This window comes from Schistocerca serialis, chromosome 10, assembly GCF_023864345.2.
Source record: "Schistocerca serialis cubense isolate TAMUIC-IGC-003099 chromosome 10, iqSchSeri2.2, whole genome shotgun sequence".
Lineage (NCBI taxonomy): Eukaryota > Metazoa > Arthropoda > Insecta > Orthoptera > Acrididae > Schistocerca > Schistocerca serialis.
In genome coordinates this window covers 202,272,021-202,298,947 of record NC_064647.1, presented here as the reverse complement: position 1 = coordinate 202,298,947, position 26,927 = coordinate 202,272,021, and the positions used below count along the sequence as shown (strand labels likewise).

The 26,927-nt window shown below is 37.5% G+C and overlaps 1 protein-coding gene across 1 annotated transcript in view; it reads right to left on the bottom strand.

The window, feature by feature from the left end:
- Positions 1-650: 650 nt before the first annotated feature.
- Positions 651-26,927, bottom strand: part of LOC126424687 (mucin-17) — a 166,358-nt gene continuing 140,081 nt past the window's right edge. Inside the window, exons 17-18 of the mRNA XM_050087414.1 lie at positions 26,442-26,627; positions 651-4,656 (exon numbers count right to left, since the gene is read on the bottom strand). Coding sequence (XP_049943371.1) covers positions 26,471-26,627 — 157 coding nt within the window. The 3' untranslated portion in view covers positions 651-4,656; positions 26,442-26,470. The remainder of the gene's footprint in view (positions 4,657-26,441; positions 26,628-26,927) is intronic.

Sequence of the window (26,927 nt, the reverse complement as noted above, 5' to 3'; positions counted from 1 at the left end):
CTCTATTACTGTTTGAATAACAAGAGGGTATGCTACAGCCCTACTTCACCCCTTTCTGAATGAATGCTTCCCTTCCATGTCCTATGACTTTTAGAAACGCAATCTAGTTACTGTACAGACAATGTTTTGCCCTGTATTTTATTGTTGATAACTTTCAGAATTATGAAGAGTGTATCCTAGCCAGTACCATGAAAATCTTTTTCTGAATCTACAAATGTGGGTTTGCCTTTCTTCGCAAGGATTTACCTTAACCAAAATTAGTAATTTTTACATGACAAGAAATGGTTATAGCCACGGACTTACATCAATCACTTGGTAACAGTCTATCTCTGCTACTTCAAATGTAATGTTTATAATGACAAAGTATATAAAGGAGCAGTTATACACAATTCTCTGCTCTAATAAAACAGGGAATTGATCCATATGATGTCTGAAACTACAGTAAGTTCCAAGAGTTTTTGTGGATTCAGGTGCGGGTCTTAAATTTAGAGCCAACAGCATGCCACACGTGGGAAACACACACACACACACACACACACACACACACACACACACACACACACACACACAAAAATAAATTGAGACACTTTTCTGTCTATAACTTAAATAGTATTTATTATAAACTTTAATTTCTTTTGAAAAATGGTAAAGGTAGATCATAAAATAAGGTACAGTATGTGATAAATAGGCACTATTATGATGAACCTGACATAATTAACACTACATGCAAAAATATAATTCTTTTTACAGGCATTTCGAAACAAGTGCACTTTTCATTGAACATAATTATTAAGATGGTCAAAAAACTTTAAAAATAAAATAGGTATTTTCGGTTCATTTAACATCTGCCTGCAATAGCAATGGAACAACATGTGCAAATATTAATAAGTGATTATGCAGTCCTGGTACGTGGTACAAATAACAATGGTAAAAAAAAAGAAACATTATTTTAACTACCGGCATTATGGAAATGGTAACCAACAGTAAAAAAAAATATAATGAAACACACATTTACAACCAAATCTATCAACTGTCAGCTAGTGTCTAAAATTAAGGTTACTTAGCTTGTAATAATGAAATTTCTGAACAAATTTCATTATATAGATAAAATATTCCATAAAATTATCTTTTCTCTGGAAAAAAAAAAAAAAAAAAACTGAAATATTGTTCCTGAAGCTCACCCTGTAAAGATCATAGCACTTTGCTGCACTTCTTATTTCCATGACTGAATGGAAAGGGCATTTAATGCCCACAGTTGTAATTAGAAACAATTTCCTTTTCATAGGTAGATTGAGTTGTACCATGTCTGTATTAACGTAACAAACCAGGTACATCAATGCAGACTGAGATATGTGTTAGCACAACTCTGTTCCATAGTTTTTAAAATATTATTTTATTAAATACATAAGTTACTGGCTGTTCTAGTTGCTATGGATAATTACCACTTTCTGACTCCAAATACTGCGGATTACAAGTAATGTATTGACTTGCCATATATTAGTAATTGCATGCTTCATCATATTGTTTTACTGTTAGGTACTTATTTTTAACTTCAAAGAAATTTTCTATGAAATCTTCCTAAGCCTTCATAAATCTGTTTTAAATATGGACACAATAAGTGCTTTAGCAGGCTTTAACACACTTGTGTGCAAACAAAATTCACAAGGCACTTGCCTTAAGGAAGATTATATACATATCATGGTAAGTTGTCACAAAAATATAAATACAGAATTTCCAGAACTATCAGTGTTTGGAGCCAAATGGCATTTCAGGCTGTCCTGGTCTTTAAAGCTGCCAGATAAACAAAGTCTTAGATGTTTGTGCTGACAACATCTACACTGAATAATTTCATTGGCAAATCCACACTGGAAGCCAGCTTAATAATACAAGTTTTGGACTGTATTCAGTGAGAGGACAATTTCAGTTAACAGTGCTTCCAATGGAAGGCTTCTGCTGTCTGTAAAGATGTACAAGTGAGATGGTGAGTACTCACACAAGTAAAGACTCAAAAGTTCTATGTGCACACATTTGCTCATATTATTCTAAAATGACTGATAATACAAATTTAGATTAACACAATATATTTTACACAGTAAAGTGAAGAAGTACTGGTATTATTAGCTGAAGGGCATCACTGTAAAAGGGGGAAACTACTTAGCAAAACCACTTCATCTCACATAGTAGTGTAATTTGATTCCTGTAGTAACTATTAACACTAGAAATTTCTGGTATGGCATGGTACTCCAATAGGATAGAAAGTCTGGTGACAACCTGATGCTATTACACAAAGTAACAAACATATACAGACTGACAAAATTTAAAGGAAGAGAACTGAAGTGGGGTGAAACACTTAACTGAAAATGACTTTCACTAACAAAGGGGTTTTACAAAGTGGAATTATGAAATATTAGAGAGATAAATAAATATGAAGCTTTTTAATTGCTTGTAACATTTCAAAATTCTACCACATTCCAGCAGCTTTACAGCCCAAAATGCCGACCTAGTTAAGACAAGATTTCAATGAATACCATTTCCCACAGGTCAAAAATAATGGTGCTACTACTCGACCGCAAATGCGGTTGGTGTATACGTACATATTTATATATTTACAAATCATTTTCATTGAAATGTATTTGATACTGCTCTTTAAAAAAAGTAAAGAGCTATTAACATTACCATTCTAATTCTTATACTGTATTTACATAACTCAGGATGATTTTTAACTATTGCTTGTTTGTTTTTACACACATTACTCCTCCTTATTGATACAAATTACAAAAACTGATGAATTAATCTTTTCTTGCCTTACTGAGTCTCATAGATTCCCAAAGATATGGGAGGAAATCTCAAATGTAGCACTACTTCACTGAGAAACAAGACACTGAAAAGAATCAATAGATTAGGAGTGACACTATGAGCTTACTTACTAAACAACTTTTTTCTTTTTACAAGGAAACAGTACACACATCTGAAGCTAACAAAATACAGATTCTTGAAAAACTGTTAAGAACAATCTTTGTAAGCCAAGAAAATACTTATTCATTAGTTTTACAATGTAATTACATCTGCCACTTTTATGAAAAGCTTTTTATTATTCAGACAGGACAAATGTAACATTTGAGCAAGCTACGTTTATAACTACAGCTCTCACATGTGACAAAAATATTTTCAGGCACAATGAAGACAAAGTGTTCTTCCAAAAAGACCTGACTCAAGATTTTTTTTTCCCTAGCCATCTGAAACAAGAATTAAAACAAGATTTCTCAGAAATTGTATTACTCGCTGAAAAAATTAACTGCTCAAGGAGTCTGCCCAGAAGGAAAAAACTTTTAAATGATTTGTGTGTGACAGTGCTAAAATGTCACCAACTGTACGCATAAATAACTGTAGCCATGTTGTCAGTAATTTTCAGATTACAAGGAAAATGAATATGAAACTTTATTACAAGCAAGCTACAAATAATGCTTAAAATGTTTTCTTTTTGATTACACCAAAACTGTCTAGTACACAAACAAAACAGCATTAAAAAAAAAAAAAAAAAACGCATGGAATCTTTCCTGATTAATATCAACTTCTTGTATCCGACATTGGTTGAAAACCAAGCAAATGACACATATTTCAGTCTAAAATTACTTTTCTCTCATTTTAAAACAGTCTCTGCTATGACAACAAACAAACATATACAAGATATCAACAAATGTAAAAAATATCTTTTAGGAATCACAGCAACAAAATGCACCAACATCAATTAAATCTGTTGCAACCCCAATTCACAGCTGGAACCTTTGTATCCATATATGACGAGAAAAGGATTTTAAACATATGACAATTCACATTACTGACAAATATATTCACCAGTAGCAGCAGACCCAAAAAGACGGGCTGTAACTTTCCAGACACCTTCAAGAAACACGAAATTGAAGCAAATTCGAAGGAAATATTCACTAAAACTGATACCACAGTTCAAACAATGTCACAATTTAACATATCCTAGTTTGTTTATCACTTTTTGACTATATCAATACCTATGCGAGATTTTGCACATGTGCACACACTTAAGTACATCACTTTCTGCAATGCCCATGAGAATCATGGGCATTCACTGTACATGAAGAGACATTCTCTATACACACAAATTTCCTAAAACTGAACCAAATATTAACATCAGTCCATTCCACAGATATAAGTGAGTGAACAAGTTCTGTGATAAACCTCCTATGACAGTTTTAAAAAGCTAAAATGAATTGTCTCTATCAGAAATATCACATATAACAATGGTATCTTGTTATCTACCTGCAGTTACTTCAGTGCTTACAAACTGGCAATAATTCATAAAAATAATCTTACTCCACACCACTACAGGGCAAAATTTCAATAACAAGTCTTTACAGATATTGTCAAATACATGACAGGAAATAAAGGCACAAATGTGCCCACGACAGGTGAAAAGTGTATGAAGCATTTAAGCTCTGACAGAGCGACAGTTTACTAAATACCAGTGGATTAAAATCGGAGGCAAAGTGAGCAATGCTTTGCACAATTTTCATAAAACCATTTCACGCCAGTGCCTATGTTGTTGACAATCAGCTTCCATCTGATGTGTACGTTGGAACCAAGACTGCTGTAACGTAATAGCACTTTGATGTCATTGGTCACCTAGGATAAAAAGCAAATTTGGAGATGAGTTAGTTACACATTTTATACATCATGTGAATGTCATAAGTTAATGCTTAACACTAAATGTTTATATATATTTGTGTGTGTGTGTGTGTGTGTGTGTGTGTGTGTGTGTGTGAGAGAGAGAGAGAGAGAGAGAGAGAGAGAGAGAGAGAGAGAGAGAGAGAGATTAATGACACAAATAGGGCAAATTACCTGACAACAATAACTGTTACTAGTGAGTTGAAATATTTGTTGTGACCAGATGTGTTGCATTTTGATCACAAACACCCTTATGAATAAACAAATTTTTGTAAAAAAAGTGACCCCTACACGATACAAACAAGGATGGATGTTGAATATTGACTAATTTCAGGCTCTGCCCATTTCTGTACGTCACATATTTTGTATTTGGCGTATACATGGTGTTGGCAGTTCTATTTATGTCATCACACTTCAGGTGTAGCTCAGATCTTCATTATCCAGTATGATCAGATTCATGTGACAACTATACAACTATGTGTAATATGTAACGGAGAATTTGATCTTATTGGAGTTCAATGTGTGTCATGGTGTTACAAATTTGGCAAATGTGTCCAAATACAAAATATGATGCTTGTGAAAATGGACAAAGCCAGAAACCAGTCAGTCAATATTTAAATAGAAAATTACGTGCAAACAATATAAAAAATATATTTTCTTCAATATGAGGGCTCCAAGACACGGCATACCGAAAACTTTTATAAGGATGTGCGAAATATTTTCGTAATGTGGTGCTCTTTTCTGAGCTCATAACTGATCGCTATAAATATTTGCAGAGGCTTCCAAATTGTGAGGGACAATGACATGTAGTGTGAAGCTGGTGGCAAACTTACTATAATTGTGGGGCACACAACTGTGAATGTGGCCATCGCCTTCACTGATTCTGAGGGCTTCCCAACAGCCAGTGTAGCAGAAATGGTTACATGCAGCTTCCTTGCTGACAGTTAATATTTAATGGGTGTTCTTACGTAGTGAAAACATTCAACTCAGTATCAGACAGGGTATATACAATCCAGGACAACTGGGAGATTTGGGAAAAACCCGGAAATTTTTTCATTCGGGAGAAAACCGGGAATTTTTTAGAATCCCAGTATTTTTTTTTTTTTTTTTTTTTTTTTTTTTTTTTAGTTAAATTTTCGTAATTTTGAGTGGTAAGAAATAATACTCTAACAAAGGATATTACTGTGTCCCGTTACTGCAGAATAATACTGCAGCAATTAAAAAAAAAAAAAAAGTTGCAAAGGAAATGTGCCAGATACAACAACAAAGAAACAGTACTCATATAAGCGTTTTCCAGCAGCAAAATGTGTCAAAGCCTTTAGGAAGACTATGCAATGCTTCATAACAACAAATTGCCTCCGATGAGCATGACATCACAACTTTTTACATTAAATTTGTGTGTGCAGTTGTGAGCGGGCCCATGCGCATGCGCTGTTGATCGTTCATGTGTAGTATCTTCTCCTGCTTCGGGCTAGTGAATGTGGTTGTTAGCTGTATAAGCAGTAGCAGCAAGCAGCAAGATGCTTCCCAGAAAAATTTTACTGGCACGCACAAGCTGCCATATCCACTGGGAGCAAACCGAGGTATCTGCACCAGGCAGCAATTTCAGTCAGGCATTAATCGTCTTGCAGAATAATGAAGTTACTTTTGTCGATTTGCTAAAGTGATATGGTTTTTATTAATCTTTTCCGATAAGGCTGTCAATTTATTTGAAACGAAGTATTTAATTCAACACTATTGGCTAGTTTCAACTGTTCGCTGCATTTCAAAAGATCATGTTTTCATCTTCTAGCAAGTATGGCATTATACCATAATAAAGAACCAAATATTAGATAATACTGTATGGTACTCCAAGAAAATTTACAACCTAATCTGGACATACGAATGTGCACTTTAAGCTGAATTATGCATTTCAGCATGGTTCACGAAATTCCGATGCTCTTGGAATATCCTCTGATGTCTTGTTTCTTTTATGACATAATGTAAGATCTAATAATGTTTTACTCGTACGAACCTAAGGGCTTCCCGCGTTATCGTAGCTGCACAAGGGCGGTGATGCCTGTTATCTGGTGCTCTCTGGCAACTGCTAAAAGGAACCTCTTTCTAACTGGTCGCAGGAAAATATTGTGAATGATTGATTGAAAAGCATTACTTTCAAAGTAAATTTCCTTTTACACAAGATGAACTGTGTGCGATGAATTTCTAAACTCTCAGAGCATTTGTCTCTCATTTAAAAATCAACTCTTCGAGGATGACCATTTAGAAAAATTTCGAACCCAGAAAATCAGACATTTATGTTGTTATTCAAAATTTCACTGGCACATCTGTGTGATGTATCTTACAGTGTAACATGCGCAAAAAAGATCAATATTATACGTGAAAGTTTAGCTTCTCTTGCAGCTTATCAATCGTCGATAACAATATTATATGTGAAAGCTTTGCTTTTCTTGTAGCATCACTATGTATATTAATTTAAACCATTCACTTTTCCTATTTGAGTGTATGCACTACTTAACAGTGATAATGCTATTGGCTGACTACATCACGTGTCCTATGCTCTGAATATCTGCTGTATCGGGTGGCGAGATCATGTGACTTGAGGTATGACTGGCTTACAAAAGCACATCGCAATCTCTATTTAAATGCTTCGGAAAGTAACAGCATGTTTGGTGGAATCCAAATTTATACTTTTGTAATACGAAAATATGCAGCGGACATGTTGCTGCACATCAAAGATCTTTCCAAGAGTTGCAACCATAACCATTCAAAAGATTGACAAGTTTTACATTTCTGAGGAAAAGTATACTGTCACTTAACGTGGAAAAAGTGTATTTTTAACCGGGAATTTGGCAATTTTCTTTCATTGTCCACTTATACACCCTGATCAGAGTTTGATGTATTAAACTGTTTCTGCACAGTTATGTAACTATAATCTACTGTAGATACCTCAAACAAAAAACCATGCCCCATGGTTGCAAGAAAGCAAGGGTCACACCTGTCTACAAGAAGGGTAGCAGAAGTGATCCACAAAACTACATTCTAATAACCTTGACATCCGTTTGATGCAGAATCTTACAAGGAGAGGTCCCCAGTAGTGGAATCACCTTTTGAAATCATCTATACAGTTATGTAGGTTATGGTCCAAGGTTCACACCCTGTAGCCATTCATTCTGATGGGCCCTCATTTGTGAGTAATGAACAAAAATTTTTTTTTAGAATTCTGCATGATGCTCTGTAGCTTTAAAAAATAGAAACATTAAACAGACTGGTTGCAGAGCATAACAGTTAAAGGTAAATTCCTCACATGCTAAATGTTGTGGTTTGTATCTCTTCACATGCTTTGAAATTTGTTATCTTTAAATCTTTATCAAAATGAGGCTGATCGTTATTTTTATTCAGTTAATTGATGTTAATGTAATTTTTTTGTTTCTATTTGTTTGTCAGCTGTTATTTTTCTTCCTTTCGTTTATTTCCCACTTGGAATCTTTGGTCACATGATTTTAATTACTGTTATGTAATAACTTCACTTCAATTTAATCCATTTCATTATCTTATATTTTTGTCCATGTTACTGCATTCATGATGTTTTTCCTCATTTTACTGGAAATTCCTTTCTTTCATTTAACCCTTCAACATTATTTTGTCCATGGTACAATGAGAATTTATGTTTTAAATGTCTGTGTGAAGATTACCAAAAAAATGTATATCTTGTGATGAAAAATACATATTTGGCACCATTGCAAGATCATTGTGAATACATTATTTCATCATCTGTTTTTAACAGCTAGATCAGCATTTTCAAATGTTTAAATGTTACGAAAGATACATAAAAATAATTAAATTTGCAGGCATAAATATCACAAGTTAAAAGAAGAATAACAGCAGACTGCTTGTGTCTGTATGTGTGGATGGATATGTGCGTGTGTGCGAGTGTATACCTGTCCTTTTTTCCCCCTAAGGTAAGTCTTTCCGCTCCCGGGATTGGAATGACTCCTTACCCTCTCCCTTAAAACCCACTTCCTTTCGTCTTCCCCTCTCCTTCCCTCTTTCCTGATGAGGCAACAGTTTGTTGCGAAAGCTTGAATTTTGTGTGTATGTTTGTGTTTGTGTGTCTATCGACCTGCCAGCGCTTTTGTTCGGTAAGTCACCTCATCTTTGTTTTTATATTTAAAAAGTTAATACAATGATTAAAATGATGTGACAAAGGAATAGAAATAAAAAATTACATTTAAACCAATTAATTGAATAAAAATAATGATCAGTAATTTCAATAAAGTTTTTAAAAAAGAAAATTTACAAATGCCTGAAGAGATGTGAACCCACAACCTTTCACATGTGAGGACTTCGTACCGTAACTGTTATGTTACACAACCAGTCTGTTTAATGTTCTTATTTTTAAAGCTGTAGCGCATCACACAAAATTCTGAATTTTTTCTTCTTCCCACTGATTAAAAGCAAATGAGGGCTCACAAGTGTGCACGGGTGCAGGGCATGATACCTTGGACCCTAACCTACATCACCATATAGATGATTTAAAAAGAAAAGTCAGTTCCACTGATATGGCTGTCTCTTTGTAAGAACATATTCTGAACTCTCACATAATTAGGTATCTCGAGCAGACTGACCTCCTCCATGCCAACCAGCATGGATTCTGGAAACATCAATCGTATAAAACTCAACTCACCCTTTCCTCACATAACATACTGAAAGCCATGGATCAATGCAGCAGTTAGATGCAGTATTTCTCAATTTCTGTAAAACATTTGACCTGGTACAACATTACGCTTATTATCAAAAGTATGATCATATAGGGTACCAAGCAAAATTTGTGTCTAGGGAGAGCACAGCATGTCACCTGGGATGGGGAGTCATTGACAGGTGTAGAAGTAATTTTAATTTCGGGTGTACCTCTGGGAAGTATTTTGGAACCCATACTGTTTATATTGTATATTAATGACTATATGGGCAATATTAATAGTAACTTCAGACTTTCCAGAGATGATGTATTGATCTGTAGTGAAATACTGATAGAAAGAAGCAACACAAATATTCAATTGGATTGTGATAAGATTTCAATGTTGTACAGAGATTGTTGACTTGTTTTAAATATTCAGAAATTTAAAACTGTACACTTCAGAAAATGAGAAAACATTCTAGGACTACAATATCGATGATTCACAGGTGGAATTGATCAATTCATATACATACCTATCTGTAACAATTAGTAGGAATATGAAAAGGTATGGCCAGAAAGTCTCGGTTGCTGGTAAAGTAGGTGGCAGACTGTGGTTCACTGGCACAATACTAGGGAAGGGAAGGCAGCCTGAAAAGGAGACTGCATGCCAAACACTCTTGAGACTCATCCTAGAACATTACTCAAGTGTGTACGACCTGTACCAAATAGGACTAACAGGAGATACGGAATGTATACATGTAAGGGCAGCACGACTGGTCAAAAGTTAGTTTGACCATGGGAGAGTGTCATACGGATGGTGAAGAAACTGATCTGGCAGACTCTTTAAGACAGATGTAAACTATTCCAAGAAAACCTATTCACAAAGTTTCAAGAACCAGATTTAAATAACAACTCTAGGAATATATTGTGTTGTCTTCAGCCAGGAGACTGGTTTGATGCAGCTCTCCACATTAGTCTATCCTGTGCAAGTCTTATCTCTGTGTAACTACCACAACCTATATTCATTTGAACCTGCTTACTGTATTCAGGCTTTAGTTCCCCATTATACTTTTTATCCCTTTCAAACAACAAATTGACAATGACTTAATGCTCACCACGTGTCCTATTAACCAATCCCTTCTTTTAGTCAAGGTATGCCATAAATTTCTCTTCTCTCCCATTCGATTCAGTACCTTCTCATTTGTTACTTAATCTACCCATCTGTTCTTCAGCATTCTTCTATATCACCGTGTGTCAAATGCTTTTATTCTCTTCTTGTCTTAACTGCCTACTGACCACATTTCACCTCCATACAAGGCTGCGCTCGAGAAAAATAACTTCCGAAACGACTACAGCTGAATTTATGAGATATTAAGAAATTCCTTTTTTCAGAAATGGTTTACTTGTTATTGCCAGTCTGCATTTTATATCTTCCCTAATTTGGCCATCATCAGTTATTTTGTTGCCCAAATAGCATAATGCAACTACTTCTTTTAGTGTCTCCTTTCCTAATCTAAACTCCTTCGGCACTGACTGGTTAATTCACTTACATTCCATTAACTTAGTTTTATTTATGGTCATCTCATAATCTCCTTTCAACACATCATCCATTACATTCTACTACTCTTCCAAGCCCTTAGCCATCTTTGACAGAATTAAAATGTCATCAGTAAACCAGAAAGTTTGTACTTCTGTTCCCTGAAATCTCAAATTTCCCCTGGTTTCCTTCACAGATGGTTCAATGTGCAGACTGAATAACATTGGTGATAGGCTGCAGCCCGGTATCACTCCCTTCTCAACTTCTGCTTTCCTTTCACTTCCTTTGACTCTTAAAACTGCAGTCTGGTTTCTGTGCAAATTATACATAATCTTTAGGTATAAGTATTTAATCCCTGCTATCTTCAAAATTTCAGACAGTGTCATAAGCTTTCTCTACATCTCTAAATGTTATGAGTGTAGTTCTGCATTTCTTCAACCTATTTTCTAAGGTAAGTTTAAGGCTTGGTATTGCCTCACCTCTAGTTACATTTCTTCGGAATCCAAACTGATCATCCCAAAGGTCATATTATACCAGTTTTTCCATTCTCCTATGCATAATGTGTGTCATTATTTTGCAACCCTGACTTATTAAACTGATGATTCCACAGTTTTCGTACCTGCAGCACTTCCCTGCTTAGGAAATAGAATTGCTACATTTTCCCAAAGTTTGAGGTATTTTGCCCATCTTGAGGGATCTTGTTTCCACTTAGGTTTTTCTGTGCTCTATCAAATTGTTGATGCAGTATCATTTCACCCATCTCATTTTCACCTACTTCCTCTTTCTATAACACTGTCCTCAAGTTTGTTCCCTTTATATAGATGCTCTATATATTTCTTCCACCTTTCCATCTGAGCTCCTAATACTCAAACAGCTTCTTCTTTTATCTCTAACTACACTACAATAAACTAAACTAAATTCCACTGGGACAGGCCTTTGAAGGTCCAATAATACAAATCAATTACAGTGTCATCGTCAGCCTATTGGTGTCACTGGATGTGGATATGGAGGGGCGTGTGTTCAGGACGCTCTCTTGGCTGTTGTCAGCTTTCACGACCGGAGCCACTACTTCTCAATCAAGTAGCTCCTCAGCTGGTCTTAGAAGGGCTGAGTGGACCCTGCTTGTCAACAGAGTTCAGCAGACCCGGACAGTCCTGTCCGAGTGCTAGCCAAGCCCAACAGTATTCAACTTCGGTGATCTGATGGAAACCACTCTAACCATCGGTGCAAGGCCGTTGGGTTCTTATTTACATAGGCCTCCTTAATTTCCCTATATGTAGGATCTGCTTTTCCTCTAGCTATGCATGCTTCTAGGGGCTTGCATTTGTCCTTTAGCCTCTTCCAAAAATGATAGCCAAGATCTTTGTGGCATGCTTCTTTTGATTTGTTGAGCAAGGTGATCTAATGCCACAGCATTGCCTGCTATCCTGTCCTCATTTTTGGGTCAGATACCGATATCCCATCAGCCATCACAATTTTCTTCAGCTGACCATCTTCTGTCACATTGAACTCAAAACATTATCTTAAATGTTGTAAACAGTTATGTCATCAACTAACAAAGTCAACAAACATTTCTTTGCAAAACAGTGTCATACTTCAAATGAATGTCGTGTGTCTAGTGAAAACACTTCAGCTACAAAGGATTTGCAAGTAAAGAAATTCATCACAGAAACGTAAATGACTATTGCGTCATCGGATTCTTCCGATGTAGATGATCCATAGGATGTAGGTAGGCTTCATGAAAATGATTTTAGAGTATTATTGGTTGTTTCAGCATTAAAAACTTTAGTGTAATTTTTGCATTAAAACACATTTCAGAAAGATGATAATGGTTATTTTTTGTAAAACTACTAAGAAACTCTGCTATTTTAAACTTAATATGTGAGTAAACATGAACCTACTCCCACATTTTTCATATAAAATGAATGTCCGCACAAATTTCACACACATGGCGATTCCACAGAGTGTAACTATCATCTGTAACATGATTTACTTGTATGAAGAAAACCAGTGGGTCACTCCGTAATGTACCCTTGTAATCACTGTAACTTTAATTTTACAGTTTTCCTTATTTTACAATAAAATAACCATAATCCACACAAGTGGGTAAGTGCTGAAAGAGATCACTGATGTATTTAAATATTTTACGTCCTGCAATGTGAGGATGTGTTGGGTTGGCATGTGAGAAAGGGGAGGAAAGGGGGAAAAGTGGCAAATTTTGCACAATGGATTCTTGGATGTCAATCACATGGCATAGGGCCATATGTAACGACTGGAAAATGTAGCATTTTTGGTGAAACTCGCATCTCTTTTTGGGAAAATAAACATCTAATCTTTTGTGTTTTTACTTGATTAAGCATGCATATTAAAAGGTTGAGCATTGGGAAGCTTTCTGGCTGGAACGTTTGCTTTTGCAAAAACTTTAAGTATTTTATTTTATTTTTTTAAAAATTGTCTTTGCTTGTTTTCTTCTTTTGGCTCTATTTAAGCTTTCAACAAGTGAGTGTTTCTGTTGAGTCCCTGCCCTGCAGTGTTTTCCTGCCACCAAACAGAGTCCTTCTCTTATTCAAGGGGTTTCTCAACATTATTTTTTATTTCACACCCTATTCTATAATTACAAAACCTGCAGAATACTGCTTTAGACCTTTCGTGTGCATTATAGCTGTGCAACCCATACCTGATAATACTACATATAGAACAGACAGAAGGTACTTAGTGCAGAAGTAGGATGGGAATGGAAAATAACTGCATTCACACTTTTGGAGCAGACTTTCTGTCTGGTCGAAATGCAATGACGGGTTTCGTTTTCTGGTCACAATAGTGCAGGGTGTGGACACTAAACTTGCAGTGTGCTGTGAGCCTAAACAAACTAAATTATGACCACCAGAGGGGAGAGGAGTAGCGTGGGGAAACTAGACCTGTCTCCCTCACACAGGGCACACTGGTGTGCTGTGTTTCTGCAAAATCAGAACAAACACACTGTCACAGGGATAGCAAACTCGTGGTTTTTTGTAGGTTAACTGAACTCTGTTCTGGACCAGAGTGAATCTCTTCATTCATTTCGAAAAAAGAAAAAAAAATGAGCAACACAAAACACAAGATATCTGGTAATGACTATCACAAAACTGCTTGCTGAGGCTGGCGGTGTCATACACAAGGTAGTTCAGGCCTGACCTCTACCCGTATTTGATGCAATCACAGTTCAAAACAGGCACCACTGGATACTGCCAGATTCAAGTGTCCCCACTGTAGAAACTTTTGAACTTTAGCTAGCGGACAAACATATATGTTTCACTGTTGTAGGACGCTAAGTCCCATGACTGAGTCCTACCTTGTACTACTTATAAACTACTTATAAAGACAATGTTCAAGCACCAACCATTAGTATGGCACCAGGGCATCAAGAGCAATGGTACATCATTGGGTTCATGCAATTTTTATTTTGCAAACAGGTTTTTGTGGAGCTCACCTTTTCAAACCGGGGTTCATCAAATGAGATGATGTGCAATACCATACCCAAAAACTGGTTACATTTTTAATATTTATATGCAGAAAATACAGCACTTTCAAATTGTGTCTGATAAAATAGTTCACCTGGATACAACTTGCTATGAAATAGCATTTATTAGGTATCTTGAGGCAGAATTTGCAGCTATATTTGCATTTAGTGCAGCAAATGCAATTTTTTCTCATTGAAAGAAAAGATCAGTAGGTGGGACACACCCTGAGGCACCAGGGAATTATCAATTTGGTAATGGAGGGAAGTGTGGGGGTAAAAATTGTAGAGGGAGATATCGGCACAAACACAGTAAGCAGGTTCAGATGGAAGTAGGTTGCTCTAGCTATGTAGAAATGGAGAGGCCTGGACAGGATTGACAAGTACAGGGAACTGCATCAAACCAATCTTCCTACTGAAGACCACAGCACTAACAGAGTCAACACTATTATTGATGTTTATGATCTTTTTCATTTCACACATCTGTATCAAATTTTAATCTTCGCGCAACCAGTAACTGAAAATAGCTTTTAATAAAAACAACATTTTAAGATTCAATAATTCTTAAATAGCATTTCCACTTGTTAATATGGAAAGCAATTAAAAAAAGAACAAGACTGAAGCTGTAAAATAAAAACTGCTGAAGGGATTGTAATGTCAGTGCCTAAAGTAGAAGGTGCAGTGCCTATAACAGCATTGAGGAACTCTGTCATCACTGAAAATAGTGTAATGCAGGCTTCAAAAGAAGAGTAATAGAGCATAGTACACTTTCAGACTTCGGAAGGACTGCAGGGAATGAAAATTCATTAAAGAATAGCAAATGTACGAAGAGCATTGCATGTCTGTTGCAAGCGACAAGGCTCAGCACAAGTGATTCAAGGAAGGACAGATGTCGCTGGCCGACAGAGCATGACCTGGAATACCACGCCTCATTACTGATGCCACTGTCGAGCAGTTAGATGCACTCGATAATAAAGACCAGTGAGTCACAGTGGCAGCCGTTGCCCCAGGGGTCACACTGAGTTTTGAAATTGCAATGGACACATAATGCTCTCCGTACATCTGTGTCTTTCTTCAGTGAATTTCTGTTCCCTGAACTTCCTCCGGAGTAAGGAAACACATTACATCCCTTTGTTCTTAACAGAAGGTTCCATTTATCTGTTTTCAGCACTACCGAGTCTAGTGGGTCAACACGTGCACGTTGTCGTTAATTGTCGAATGGGTGTGGCCATGTCCCTCTAGTGGCAAGGTTGAGGCCTCAGTGCTCTTATAGAGATGACACCTTTTTCTGTAGGCAACAGAATTACGCTTCACTTAGTGTTTTTCATTTTACGACCTCCAGCTTGTTGATTTTTCACAACAGCTAACTTCATTTACAAATTAAATAAAATTAAAAAAAAAAATTACACACGAGCAGAGTGGTTGGCTATCCACATCAAATTCACGATTTGTTGTGTTAACGTAACGTATCATGAATTGGATGTGGATAGCCAACCACACTGCTCATTTGTAATTTCTTATGATTTGTAAATGAAGTTAGCTGGTATTGTGTTTCACTCCCAGCAATTCAAACTCAAGTATTAGCTTCCAGCCCAACCATAACACTGGAAATCGTGATATAATTGTAAAATAACAGCAAAATATTTGTGACAGATTGCATTATAAGACTAAACGATTCTCACAGGCTACCGTATACTGTCATCCACTCAGCTGCGAACAATGATACAGAATCGCCAACAGCAGCATGCAATGGAAAAGCTACAAACACTGTAAGTGTACTTTGGCCACGCAGAAAATCAACAAGAGCAAGTCTTCACAGTCCCCTTGCTAGACCATTCCAAATACTACAGTCTTCAGATATGCATGGTCATGCATATTTTCTGCTGTTAAGTGCCCACTTCCTATTAGGCAGTTGTCTCCAGATCCAACCACCTCCATTTAATTTTCATTATGGCCATAATTATGTATTCCACTGAAGTCCTGTCTGTCTGTTTTCCTGTCTCTCCCAGTAAATCCCAACACGCACATCTCTGCCGCTTGCTGGGCAGCCCACAGCTTTGTAATGTTCTTTTTTGGATTAAAAATCTGTGTCAAACTGCTTTAAACTGACACACTGCCTGGAAACTTTCCTCTTTGCACAATCAGAAACTCAAGTTTTGAAAATCCAAATTTGTTTACCAAACGCACTCCAGGCCTGCTTATTCTTTATGCCCCCCTGCCTCCCAAGTCCTTGGCTAACTGCTCTACAGACAAAAACTCGTCAACAGGTCCCAGTACTTAGTTGTTAATTCGTACTAGATTCTTTTCAATGTACTGATAACACATTATTTTAGTGATATAATAACTGATTAACAAGCCTACTTTCAAACTCATTTTATGGAGTTCTTCCATTTGTAGTTGAACTTTTATATTGAGCTCAAGGACTTGGAACCATCAGTGTACAAAAATATGCTATTGGCAAGTTGTGAGCGAAAATTCGAGAAATTTGCAGCGATAGGTCAGCTTGAGAATTGAATCCTTCGGGAACGACCTGTGCCTGAAGCTAAGGTGGTGAAGGGCTCTCACCTATTCAGAAAGAAGCAGGTGACGAAAGCGGATGCCGGAAGGCCGCAGAGAAGAAGCGTACATGTCGTATTGGTGGTCAAGAATGTCATAAAAAAAAGGGTCAAAGGTGGGTGAGCTGTGCGTGGCTCGTGTTCATGTCATCTCTTATTTAACATCCTGTTTTTGCTGTACTGCCACTTTGTTATGTTAGTTTCAGTTACTTCCGTCACTGAGTTGCTGCCTTGCCTGTAAATGAGCGGCAGCAGTAGCGCTTATTCATATAAGCCCTGCCGTATTATCTTTGCTGGACTGCTATTACTTCCTGACCGTCGTGTGTCAACGAGTAGGTTGGAACGTGCCAGCAGTTAGTTTGGGCATGGCAGCAGTGAGGTCCGGACTGCACTGACTCGCCCGACAGTTGCCGACACACATCATTTGAGTGGGGACGATTTTGGTTGGTCGTCAGTTGGTCGTCTTGTAGGACGACGTGTCTTTGGCCGGCGATCGCTTATGGGTTTGCTGTGTGTGCCGACTTGTGATTCGTCGCTGTTGTTGTACTGTCTCGTCTAGGAGTACAATGTTATCAGCAAATTGAAAGTGGCTCAACTATCTGTTATTAATCTGTACTAGATCTTAGTTTTTACAGATTAATGTTTTGAAACATTTCTCTTGATCTGCAGGGGGTAATTTTTGTGATTTGGAATCTCCCTGTCCAGCTCCTTTTTCAATTTTGAATTTCTCGCTATCCCAAAGAAGTCTTATGAAATCTGTAGCTTCTGTGTTAGCACAGTCGACAAAAAAATTAGTCCTCTACAGGAGATATTGTGCTAATACTGTGTGTAACAGCATTTAGATTCAAGAATGGCCGTAAGTTTCTTCGGTCTACCATAATCAGCTAATGATTTCACTCTGTAGAGCTACAGTCTGTAAACCGACGAGTGAGCAACACTTGGTGGGGGAAGTAGCCTTTCCCAGAAGAATGCTTTACCCGACATACAGGATGGCTAACAATCAGTTTCCTGCTAGCAGTACAGTGCAACAGTGGTGATTTACACAGATACTGATGATGAGTATTTCTTGCTTTAGTTGTATCAGTTGCTAATTTCGGTATCCCAAATATACTGTTAACACATTTAGTGGAAAATAAACATTCCTATGTATGCATAAGGATTTCGTTGTCATTCACTTCCACACTGTGGAAAGTCCAGTGCAACATTAGAAATCAGCCTGTAGTTTTTTTTTTCATTATTTTTGTGACTTAGCTGGGTACAGAGAGTGGGGACAGACTCGCTCCCATGTCAGTTTACCGAAGAACTGTACCAAACTGTGGGGATGTTGACTGCTACGTTTCACCTGCTGCTCATTCAGTTACAGACTTTTTTTATGGGGTTTAAGATAGGATGATTTAGCAGGCCAGTCAATGTGTGACAGGATGCACCGGTGTCTGTCAATCAAGGAATGTATACACATGTGGCCCTACGATCACAGCTGCTGTCGTCTTTGAAGACAGCAGTGTGCACAGCACTTCTCATGAGGGTGTGGAAGAAATGGCAATACTTGGTCAGTGGGAATGGTGAAACAAGCATCCTGGCTCATGCTCCACAGAAATATCAGTGAGTGGGGCCTAAGCCGCAGTAAGAAAAATATCGGCAAAACTTCAAAGAAAAGCCCGTGATGATACACCAACAAACTGAACAACTTCATTCACAATTTTGTCATGTGTTCCACCACAGAGCCCTCTCTGACACCACCCTCTTCATCTTTGTGTACCCACAAACTAACTACAGCTGGGCCTCTCTCATTCTGGGGTCCGAGTGACTTGCCTTCCTTTTTAATCCTTCCCAACTTTTATCTGTCTCCTTCCTGAGGAAGGAACTATTAGTTTCAAAAACTAGGATGAGATGTAACTTTCATTTTCGTGTGTGCCTACTGGCAGTACTACACATTTCGCCTACTTAAGATAGGTAGTGAACAGTAATTCTGTCTCAAGAATAATCAGTATTCTCAACTGAACTTTCCTCTAATACAATCAAAGCCTATATTGTGCACCATAAACTCTCACATGGGGGGAGTCGAGTGGGAGGGGGAACATTCCCAGAGTTTCATGCTAAACAATTACTTGAATCGGTGTAGCTCATAGAATTTGTAGCCAAGGGACAGACACTTGAATAAAGTGTTACACTCTCTTCAGTTAAAACTTACGGGCTGAGAGGCCATGATTGATGTACAAAACTGCTTCCTGACTTGCCTCCAATTTTATGAGCCATCTTCTAAGGTAAAAAGGCTACTCCCACTAGGGTTTGAGGGGCTCTTGCATTTATAGAGCACACAGAGAGTTCTGCCATATGTCATGTGATGCCAATTGCATGGCATCATCATTCTCTATTAAAAATAATCGAGTGTCATTCTATTGGCGCAAAGTTTATGTCCATATTTTATCTAAATTCAAACCACCTCCTTTTATATTAAAATTATTAACAGTCGCTTTTTATTATGTCCCTAATGACAGTTCCTTTTGTATTTGGCTACAAAGGTGCTTTTCGTGGTTCCAATGTACATTTGTTCACAACTGCACAGAATTTTATATATCCAGATGTTGCTGGGGGTGCTGTGCACCTTTTGCCATTCTTAAATGTTCACTAATCTTCCTGGTGGGTCTACAGATCATTTCAGTCCCATGCTTGGCCAAAACTTTCATGATGTGATCCATAATTCTATTAATGGACAGGAGAAAAACTTCTCCAGATGATTGCCACTGTTGCCCAGTACTGTCGGCTTCTTCTCTTCTTAGATGGAGTGCTCAATCAATCTCCTTGCTAGCATATCCATTTTTATTGAAGACCAACTGTAAATGATTTAATTTATCCTGCACAGACGCACACAAAAGGATCTGTTGTTTGGGACACAACATAAATTGGTTGTAGCAGAACATGTTATGGAGATGGGAACCACAAAATAAAATTCAGTGAGATGAGTGTTTTGGTAAGGACACTGCATCATCATGTATGCTTGTATAGAGAAGCAATAGTAATTCATAAACACCAAAATACTTTTAACAGAAAAGAAGAATGTTTGAAGTTAGATAAAATATTGATGTTGAGTTTGCGCCAACAGAATGACAGTCAATCACTTTCAACTGAGGATCATGATGTGATGCAGAGATAGTCATACAGTCAGCACCACATGATATATGACGGAGCCCTCCATATGCTCTCTAAATGTGAGCGCTAGCGCTACAAGTAGCCAAATGATGAAACGTGTGAAATGTGAATTGACAAAGGTGTGAAGAAGATCACAACAATCATGAAATTATGCATGTGCAGTATGGTGTTTGGAATGGTTGTGATTGGTCATAATATCCCCATCAGCCACCACACCAAGTGGAGCTTGGCAGTGGTGGGAAGTACGACACGAATTGCTCCAACTTTTAACATTTACTGGTTGAACTCCGGCAACTTGGTGCCAAGAAACTTAACCACATACCATATGTAAACACTGCTTGATGTCCAACATCATACCAGTGTCACTTTATGTCACTTTTTTCTTCACAAACATCTTTTTATAAAGCATAAATTGCGGGAAAATTATATAACTATGCTGACGCAAAATTGGGTGTGAATTAAGATTGCGGACGTAGGAAAGTTGATGGGAGTGATAAAAAATGTTGTAAATGGCGGGAAAACTTTAATTCCAGGAACATAAAAGTGGGGTTATACTGTACTCAGTTGCTGACTTTCTAATTGTAATCTGCACTTTTGCTGGCCGAACATTCATTTAAACCACTCATACAAATGGTTCTAGGTTATTGCATGTGTGTGGGTCCCCTACGAAATAGGACTAACAGGGTATATTGAATCTTCTGCCAGAAGAAGGAGCCAATGGATCCAAATGCTTGCATACATAATACCTTTTATAAGTGTGTCCTCCTGCCATTGCTTGGTGAGCAGATTGTTTTACCTGTCCAATTACATTGGGTTTCCAAAATCTCAAATTAATGTTATTAATTCAAAGTGTCTGATAATTAAACAGTACATTCTATCTTGGTACAGTCTCACTATGTCCCAGCAAGAATGAAAAATAAAATTAAGAGTACATAATCTAGAACTCATTAGTAAAAACTGCCACTGTATGCCATTTAGAGAAGCAAGATGTGAATTTGTATTCAAATTATCAGGGTAAAAATCACAAAAAGTGTAAAACAATGGTTTCATTCAGAACACATGTAAAACATTTTTAGATGTGACAAAATTAAAGCTACAAATGACATAATATTCTGTAACATCGACAAAATCTTCTCGAGTGATCACCCACATTATGGTGTCATCTTGTCACAATGTTTCAGCGAGTTTTGTACCAATCATCTGTGCGTGAAGTGTTGGACTATGCAATGCCAAGAGGGTCAAGAGGTGATACAAACATGGCGGCACAATGGCAGTGGCATCTGCAGATAGACTGGAGAAACACCATGACGTGATGCCCGCACCAGGGCCGTGTCCCCTGACCACCAGTGTGTCACCCTCTTCTTTTGGTGCACGAATGGCATGCCCACTGAAGAGGTCAGCAGTCCACCGGCTATACAGATACGCTGTACACAGCATCCTGATACTTCACCTGACAATGATGGGTATGAAACTCATTGAAACATTGCGATAAGACGACATCAGCACTCGGCTGATCACGTGATAAGATTTTGGAATATGCTCAGAAAGCCTGAAATCACATACTATGCAACATTCTTAATACACTTGATGCTTAAAAATATTTATGGATAAAAGTAGAATGAACATGAAGAAGCACATGCAAACTGAAGATATAAAATTATGCAACTGAAAATGAATATTGTTTGTATAGATACCATATTTCAAGATACTAACATACATATTGTTCTTGAGTTTACAGCTGAATAATGTTGCTAAAAGTGCAGCTAGGACTTCTCTGTTACTGTAGATAAAAATGCAGTAGCAGAATTCCATCCATCCACCATGTACAAATTTATGTTAATTCCTTGATGTCAGAACATTACTGTCCCTTTGCCATAAATGCGAGACTGCTTTATACACTCTTAAGATCTTTCATTCTTTGACATTATGGATTGAACTAGTAAAATGCTATCATCTGAGAAACATTTAGCCCAAATTAATAATCAAACAATAAATCTTTTTTAAACTGTTACTGCTTGTAGTACTTTTTGTATGTGTTACATCTCAAGGGCTTCATTTTCTTTTCACAGCGTCTGACTACTGAATTGATTTTTTGATGAAATATTGCACACTTTTACCATTATTATTTGACTGAAAACCCGAGAAAAAATGTAATAAATTACTGAATTAAGGAATTCTTAAGCCTACAAGAGAGGTTATGACTTACAAGGGAAGTCTATGACAAAAATTGGTGTTTCAAAGTGTGTGGAAAAAAGGGCATTTCTCGCCAGGTGTTTATTGAACTATTAAGTGGTCATTTAGGTGAACAAGAAAGTGTAAAAACATTTTTTCCATAGGATCTGTAGTTTATTTAACAAACTGCGTGTTTTGCAACTGCTGTGTCACCGGTGTTAACTTATCGATAAGATATGTGAGTCACACAGGGAGTGACTGCTCCCCCCCCCCCCCCCCCCCCCCTCCTAGTGAAAGGTAGCACAACGACTAAAACAAGCTAATACGATGCACCAGTCAGAGTATTTTATTATAAAATAAGGAAAACATATAACACATATGGATGACATTGCTATTATTATTATTATTATTGCTGCACCTCTCCACACTGGTCTCTCCTGTGTAAGCCTCTCCACCCACTTCAACACGCTTGCAAAATTTGAATCTGTCTCCCTGTATAATTTTATCCCCCCACACTCACCCCAACGAAAAATACACTTCCTTCCATAATAAAACTCATGATCCTTTTTTTCTGAGGATGGGACCTATCAGTCAATTCCTTCTTTTAGTCAGGATGTGCCATTAATTTCCTTTTTTCCCAAACTCAATTCAGCACTTGCTCATTAGTTATTGAGTCAGTCTACCTAATTACAATATCACCACCAACCCTACAATGATTTATTTTTGTTTCGCAAACTTTAATTCTCTTTCTAAATTTCTCCTTTGTTTCCTTCAAAGCTTGTGCAATGTACAGTTTGAATAACATCAGGGAGAGGCTACAACCCTGTCTCACTTCCTTCTCAACTACTGACTCTTTTTCATGTGCTTTGACTTTTACAATTGCAGTCTGATTTCTGTACAAGTTAAAACTTCCTTGCGGATTAAAGCTGTGTGCTGGACCAGGACTCTAACTCGAGACAGCCGCCTTTCGCTGGCAACTGGTCCACCGACTGAGCTACCCAAGCAAGGCTCACAACCTGTCCTCACACCTTTACTTCGGCCAGTACCTCATCTCCTACTCTCTAAAGAAGTTTTAGAGCAGCACACATACTCCAGGCAAAGTGAAAATCTCATTTTCTGTACAAGTTGTACATAAACTTCAGATATCTGTATTTTACCCTTTGTACCTTCAGAATTCCAAAGACTGAGTGCTAGTCAGCAATGTCAAAAGCTTACCTTAACTCTCCAAATTTTATAAACACAGGTCCTATGGTCAGTATTGCCTCATGCGTTCCTACATTTCTCTAGACCCCAAATTGATCTCCCCCAATATCAACTTCTACTAGTTTTTCCTTTCTTCTGTAAATAATTTGAGTCAGTGTCGTGCAAAAATGACTTATTAAACCAATAGTTTGGTAGTGCTCTCACCTGTCAGCACCTGCCATTGCTGGAATTACAATTATGCTGTTTTGTGTCTCTCAAACACACCAGATGGAATAGTTTTGTCATGGCTGGCTCTGCCAAGAATCTCAATAATTCAGAGGGAATGCCATTTAATCCAAGTGTCTTGATCCAGTTTTGGTTTTCAATGCTCTGCCAAATTCTTCTGGCAGTACTGTCCTCATCTTCACCTACTTGCTCTTTTTTTCTACAATTGTGTCCTCAAGCTCGTTTCCCTTTTACAGCACTTCAATAGGTACTTTCTATCTATCAGCTTTCTCCTTTTGTTTACACTTTTTCACTGCTATATGGCTCTGAGCACTATGGGACTTAACATCTATGGTCATCAGTCCCCTAGAACTTAGAACAACTTAAACCTAACTAACCTAAGGACATCACACAACATCCAGTCATCATGAGGCAGAGCAAATCCCTGACCCCGCTGGGAATCGAACCTGGGAACCCGGGCGTGGGAAGCGAGAACGCTACCGCACGACCACGAGCTGCGGACGTTCACTGCTATAGACATGCTCCCTGCATTCTGCACTGAGGGAGGTTTTGTTATGGGCCGTATTGCTCATCAAATACTGGTTACTGAGCAGAGAGAGAGCGTTCTGGCTAATATGAAATATTTATTAACTGATTTTTGAAAAGTATTACGTGAAAAAACTTTATTTTTGCACATCTTACAGTCTGATATTGTCACTTGATGTAGGACTGGATTTCTTTTTGTTACATGGGACAGTTACTGTGCTGCATCATGGTAAGTAAAACAAAGCGTGAAAATTTGAAGGTTTTGTAGAGGTAAAAACACATTGCATAAACTCTACATATAGTTGATTTTAGATCATACATTGCAGTAAATGAAATGTAGGTAATATATCAAATATTATTTAAAATTAAGAGCAGGACGATATCTCATTTCGTTCTCGAGTTATTGGGTTTTGTATACGCCGAAAACCTAAGCGGTGCACATGTACACATCCACAGCAGCTGCGGAATGGCGCAGCAGGATTTGTACACACATCCACAGCAGTGAAAGAATTAACATAGGCATGGAATATCACCTCTTTTTTCCATCTCTAATTTTGCTGTAAATGACACCTGTCTTTTCCTTGGTCATGCATTCTTCTACAGCCTTGCATTTGTCCTCCAGCACATTTTGCACAATGTGTAAGTCTCATTTTTTAGTCACCAGTACGCCCTTTTACCTGCTGCAATTCTATATTTTCTCCTCACATCAGTTAAGTTCTATATCCTACATCTTGTCCAAGGATTTCTAATAGGCCTTGTCTGTTTACATACTTGATCCTATATTGCCTTCTCAGTAACATCTCTCACGGCTACAAATTTGTCTTCTGTTGTATTCCTTTCCCCCGTTTCAAACAGTCTTTGCCTAATGCTCCCTGTGTAACTCTCAACAATGTCTGATTCTTTTAATTTAATCGAGTACAACTCGTTTCAATAAGAAGAACCACCAATAAGTTAAAGTCATAGTCCACTTCCGACCCTAGAAATATTTTGCAGTTTTAAAATTTAGTTTTGAAGTCTCTGTCTCACCATAAACTATTTATGTCTCTAGGCCTCTTCCACATGTACACCCTCCTTTAAAATTTAGTTTTGAAATCTCTCTCTCTCAGCATAACGATCTATGGGAAATCACATTGTGTCTCTACATCTCTTCCACATATACAACCCCCTCTCATGACTCTTAAACCAATAGTTAGTAATACTATTATAATGCAATTGTTTTGTGTAAAAATAATATAACCTTACAGTTTACCCAAATCCTGTGCCTTTAATTTCTTCAGTTTTAATATGCAGTTCATAATCCATAAATTCTCATCTGCCCCAGTAAATGTTTTGCAGTTTAAGATTTGGTTTTAAAATCTCTGTCTTAGCGTAATATAATCTGTCTGAAACCCTTCTTTCTCTCCAGTTCTCTCTCATGTATACAACCTCCTTTCATGATTCTTAAAGCAAATGTTGGCAATATTACCAAAACGAAACTGTTCTATGTACAAATAATACAACCAAATAGTGGGCATTAGGTGTGTCCATTGCTAACACAATGTGGTGACAAATCACACAACTTAATTTGGTAAACTAACTATCAATCCTAGACAAAAACATTATTGCACTTCTTTGTTCCTCTTGGTGAACACTGCCAACACAAACGTGTGTCTATGGCAAATTTTAAACGTAAACCATTAAATATGTTTTGTAAACACACCATTATACTCTTGCCAGTCGTAGTCAACTACATGTGGTTTTCTTGCACACTTTGATACATGAGGTCCAATTTACAGGCTTGCCTTGTTAGTCTTTCACATATATAAATCACTGAAGAGAGAAGGGAGCACAACTGAGACAGATGTGCTTTTAAGTTTAATTAAGGCATGCACTAATAAGTTGAGTGAGAAAACAGAAAGTGGAATGTGCTTATAGGCACAGTGTTAATAGAGAAATAGACTGAATAGGAAATATAAGAGAATACACAAGCTATTGTAAATGCACTATCTGTTAAAATTTTGAAGCAGCCAACAGTTATGGTGGGAAAATAGAAAGCCAAATATCAGAAACATCCTGCAGTTAGAATAGAGTTTTGATGAACAAAGACTCTGAGGTACAGATTTTCAGGTTCACCCACAGTCCGCAGCCAGCGTCAGACAAGAAGAGTGACAAGAGAGTTATACACACATGCTGTTACACAATCTCTATTCTATCACTGACAATTACCTGAAAGTATAAACACACTTTTTGTTTTTTTACTGCGGGGACACAGGTGACATGGTGACATCTAAGTTACGGCTCAGCACGATGCCAGTGGGTGTCACTATGGTGCTTGGTTTTGGACCAGGGACAGAACCTTTTGGCAAAGAGGTGCTTGTTGTACCACTCTTGGGCACAACTGTCACCGATAGCCTGTGGGCAAAGTCACTACAGTACAATCTAATGCTCACATTCTGGAACACTGACAACCACAACCCAAAATTACACAAAATTTTAATCTCCAAGTTCATATTACTGTAATAAGTATCTGGCTGAACAACTTTTACACCCTACACAACTTGTGAAAAAGGGTGCCCCCAATAAGAATGCAAAATTTAATTTTTGAATGAAGCACATTAGCTACTTGGAATGTTATTATTTTAAGTTCATTAATGTATAAGGCACTTACATGTGGAAAATGACATCACACAAATGTCTGCAGAAACTTTGTTC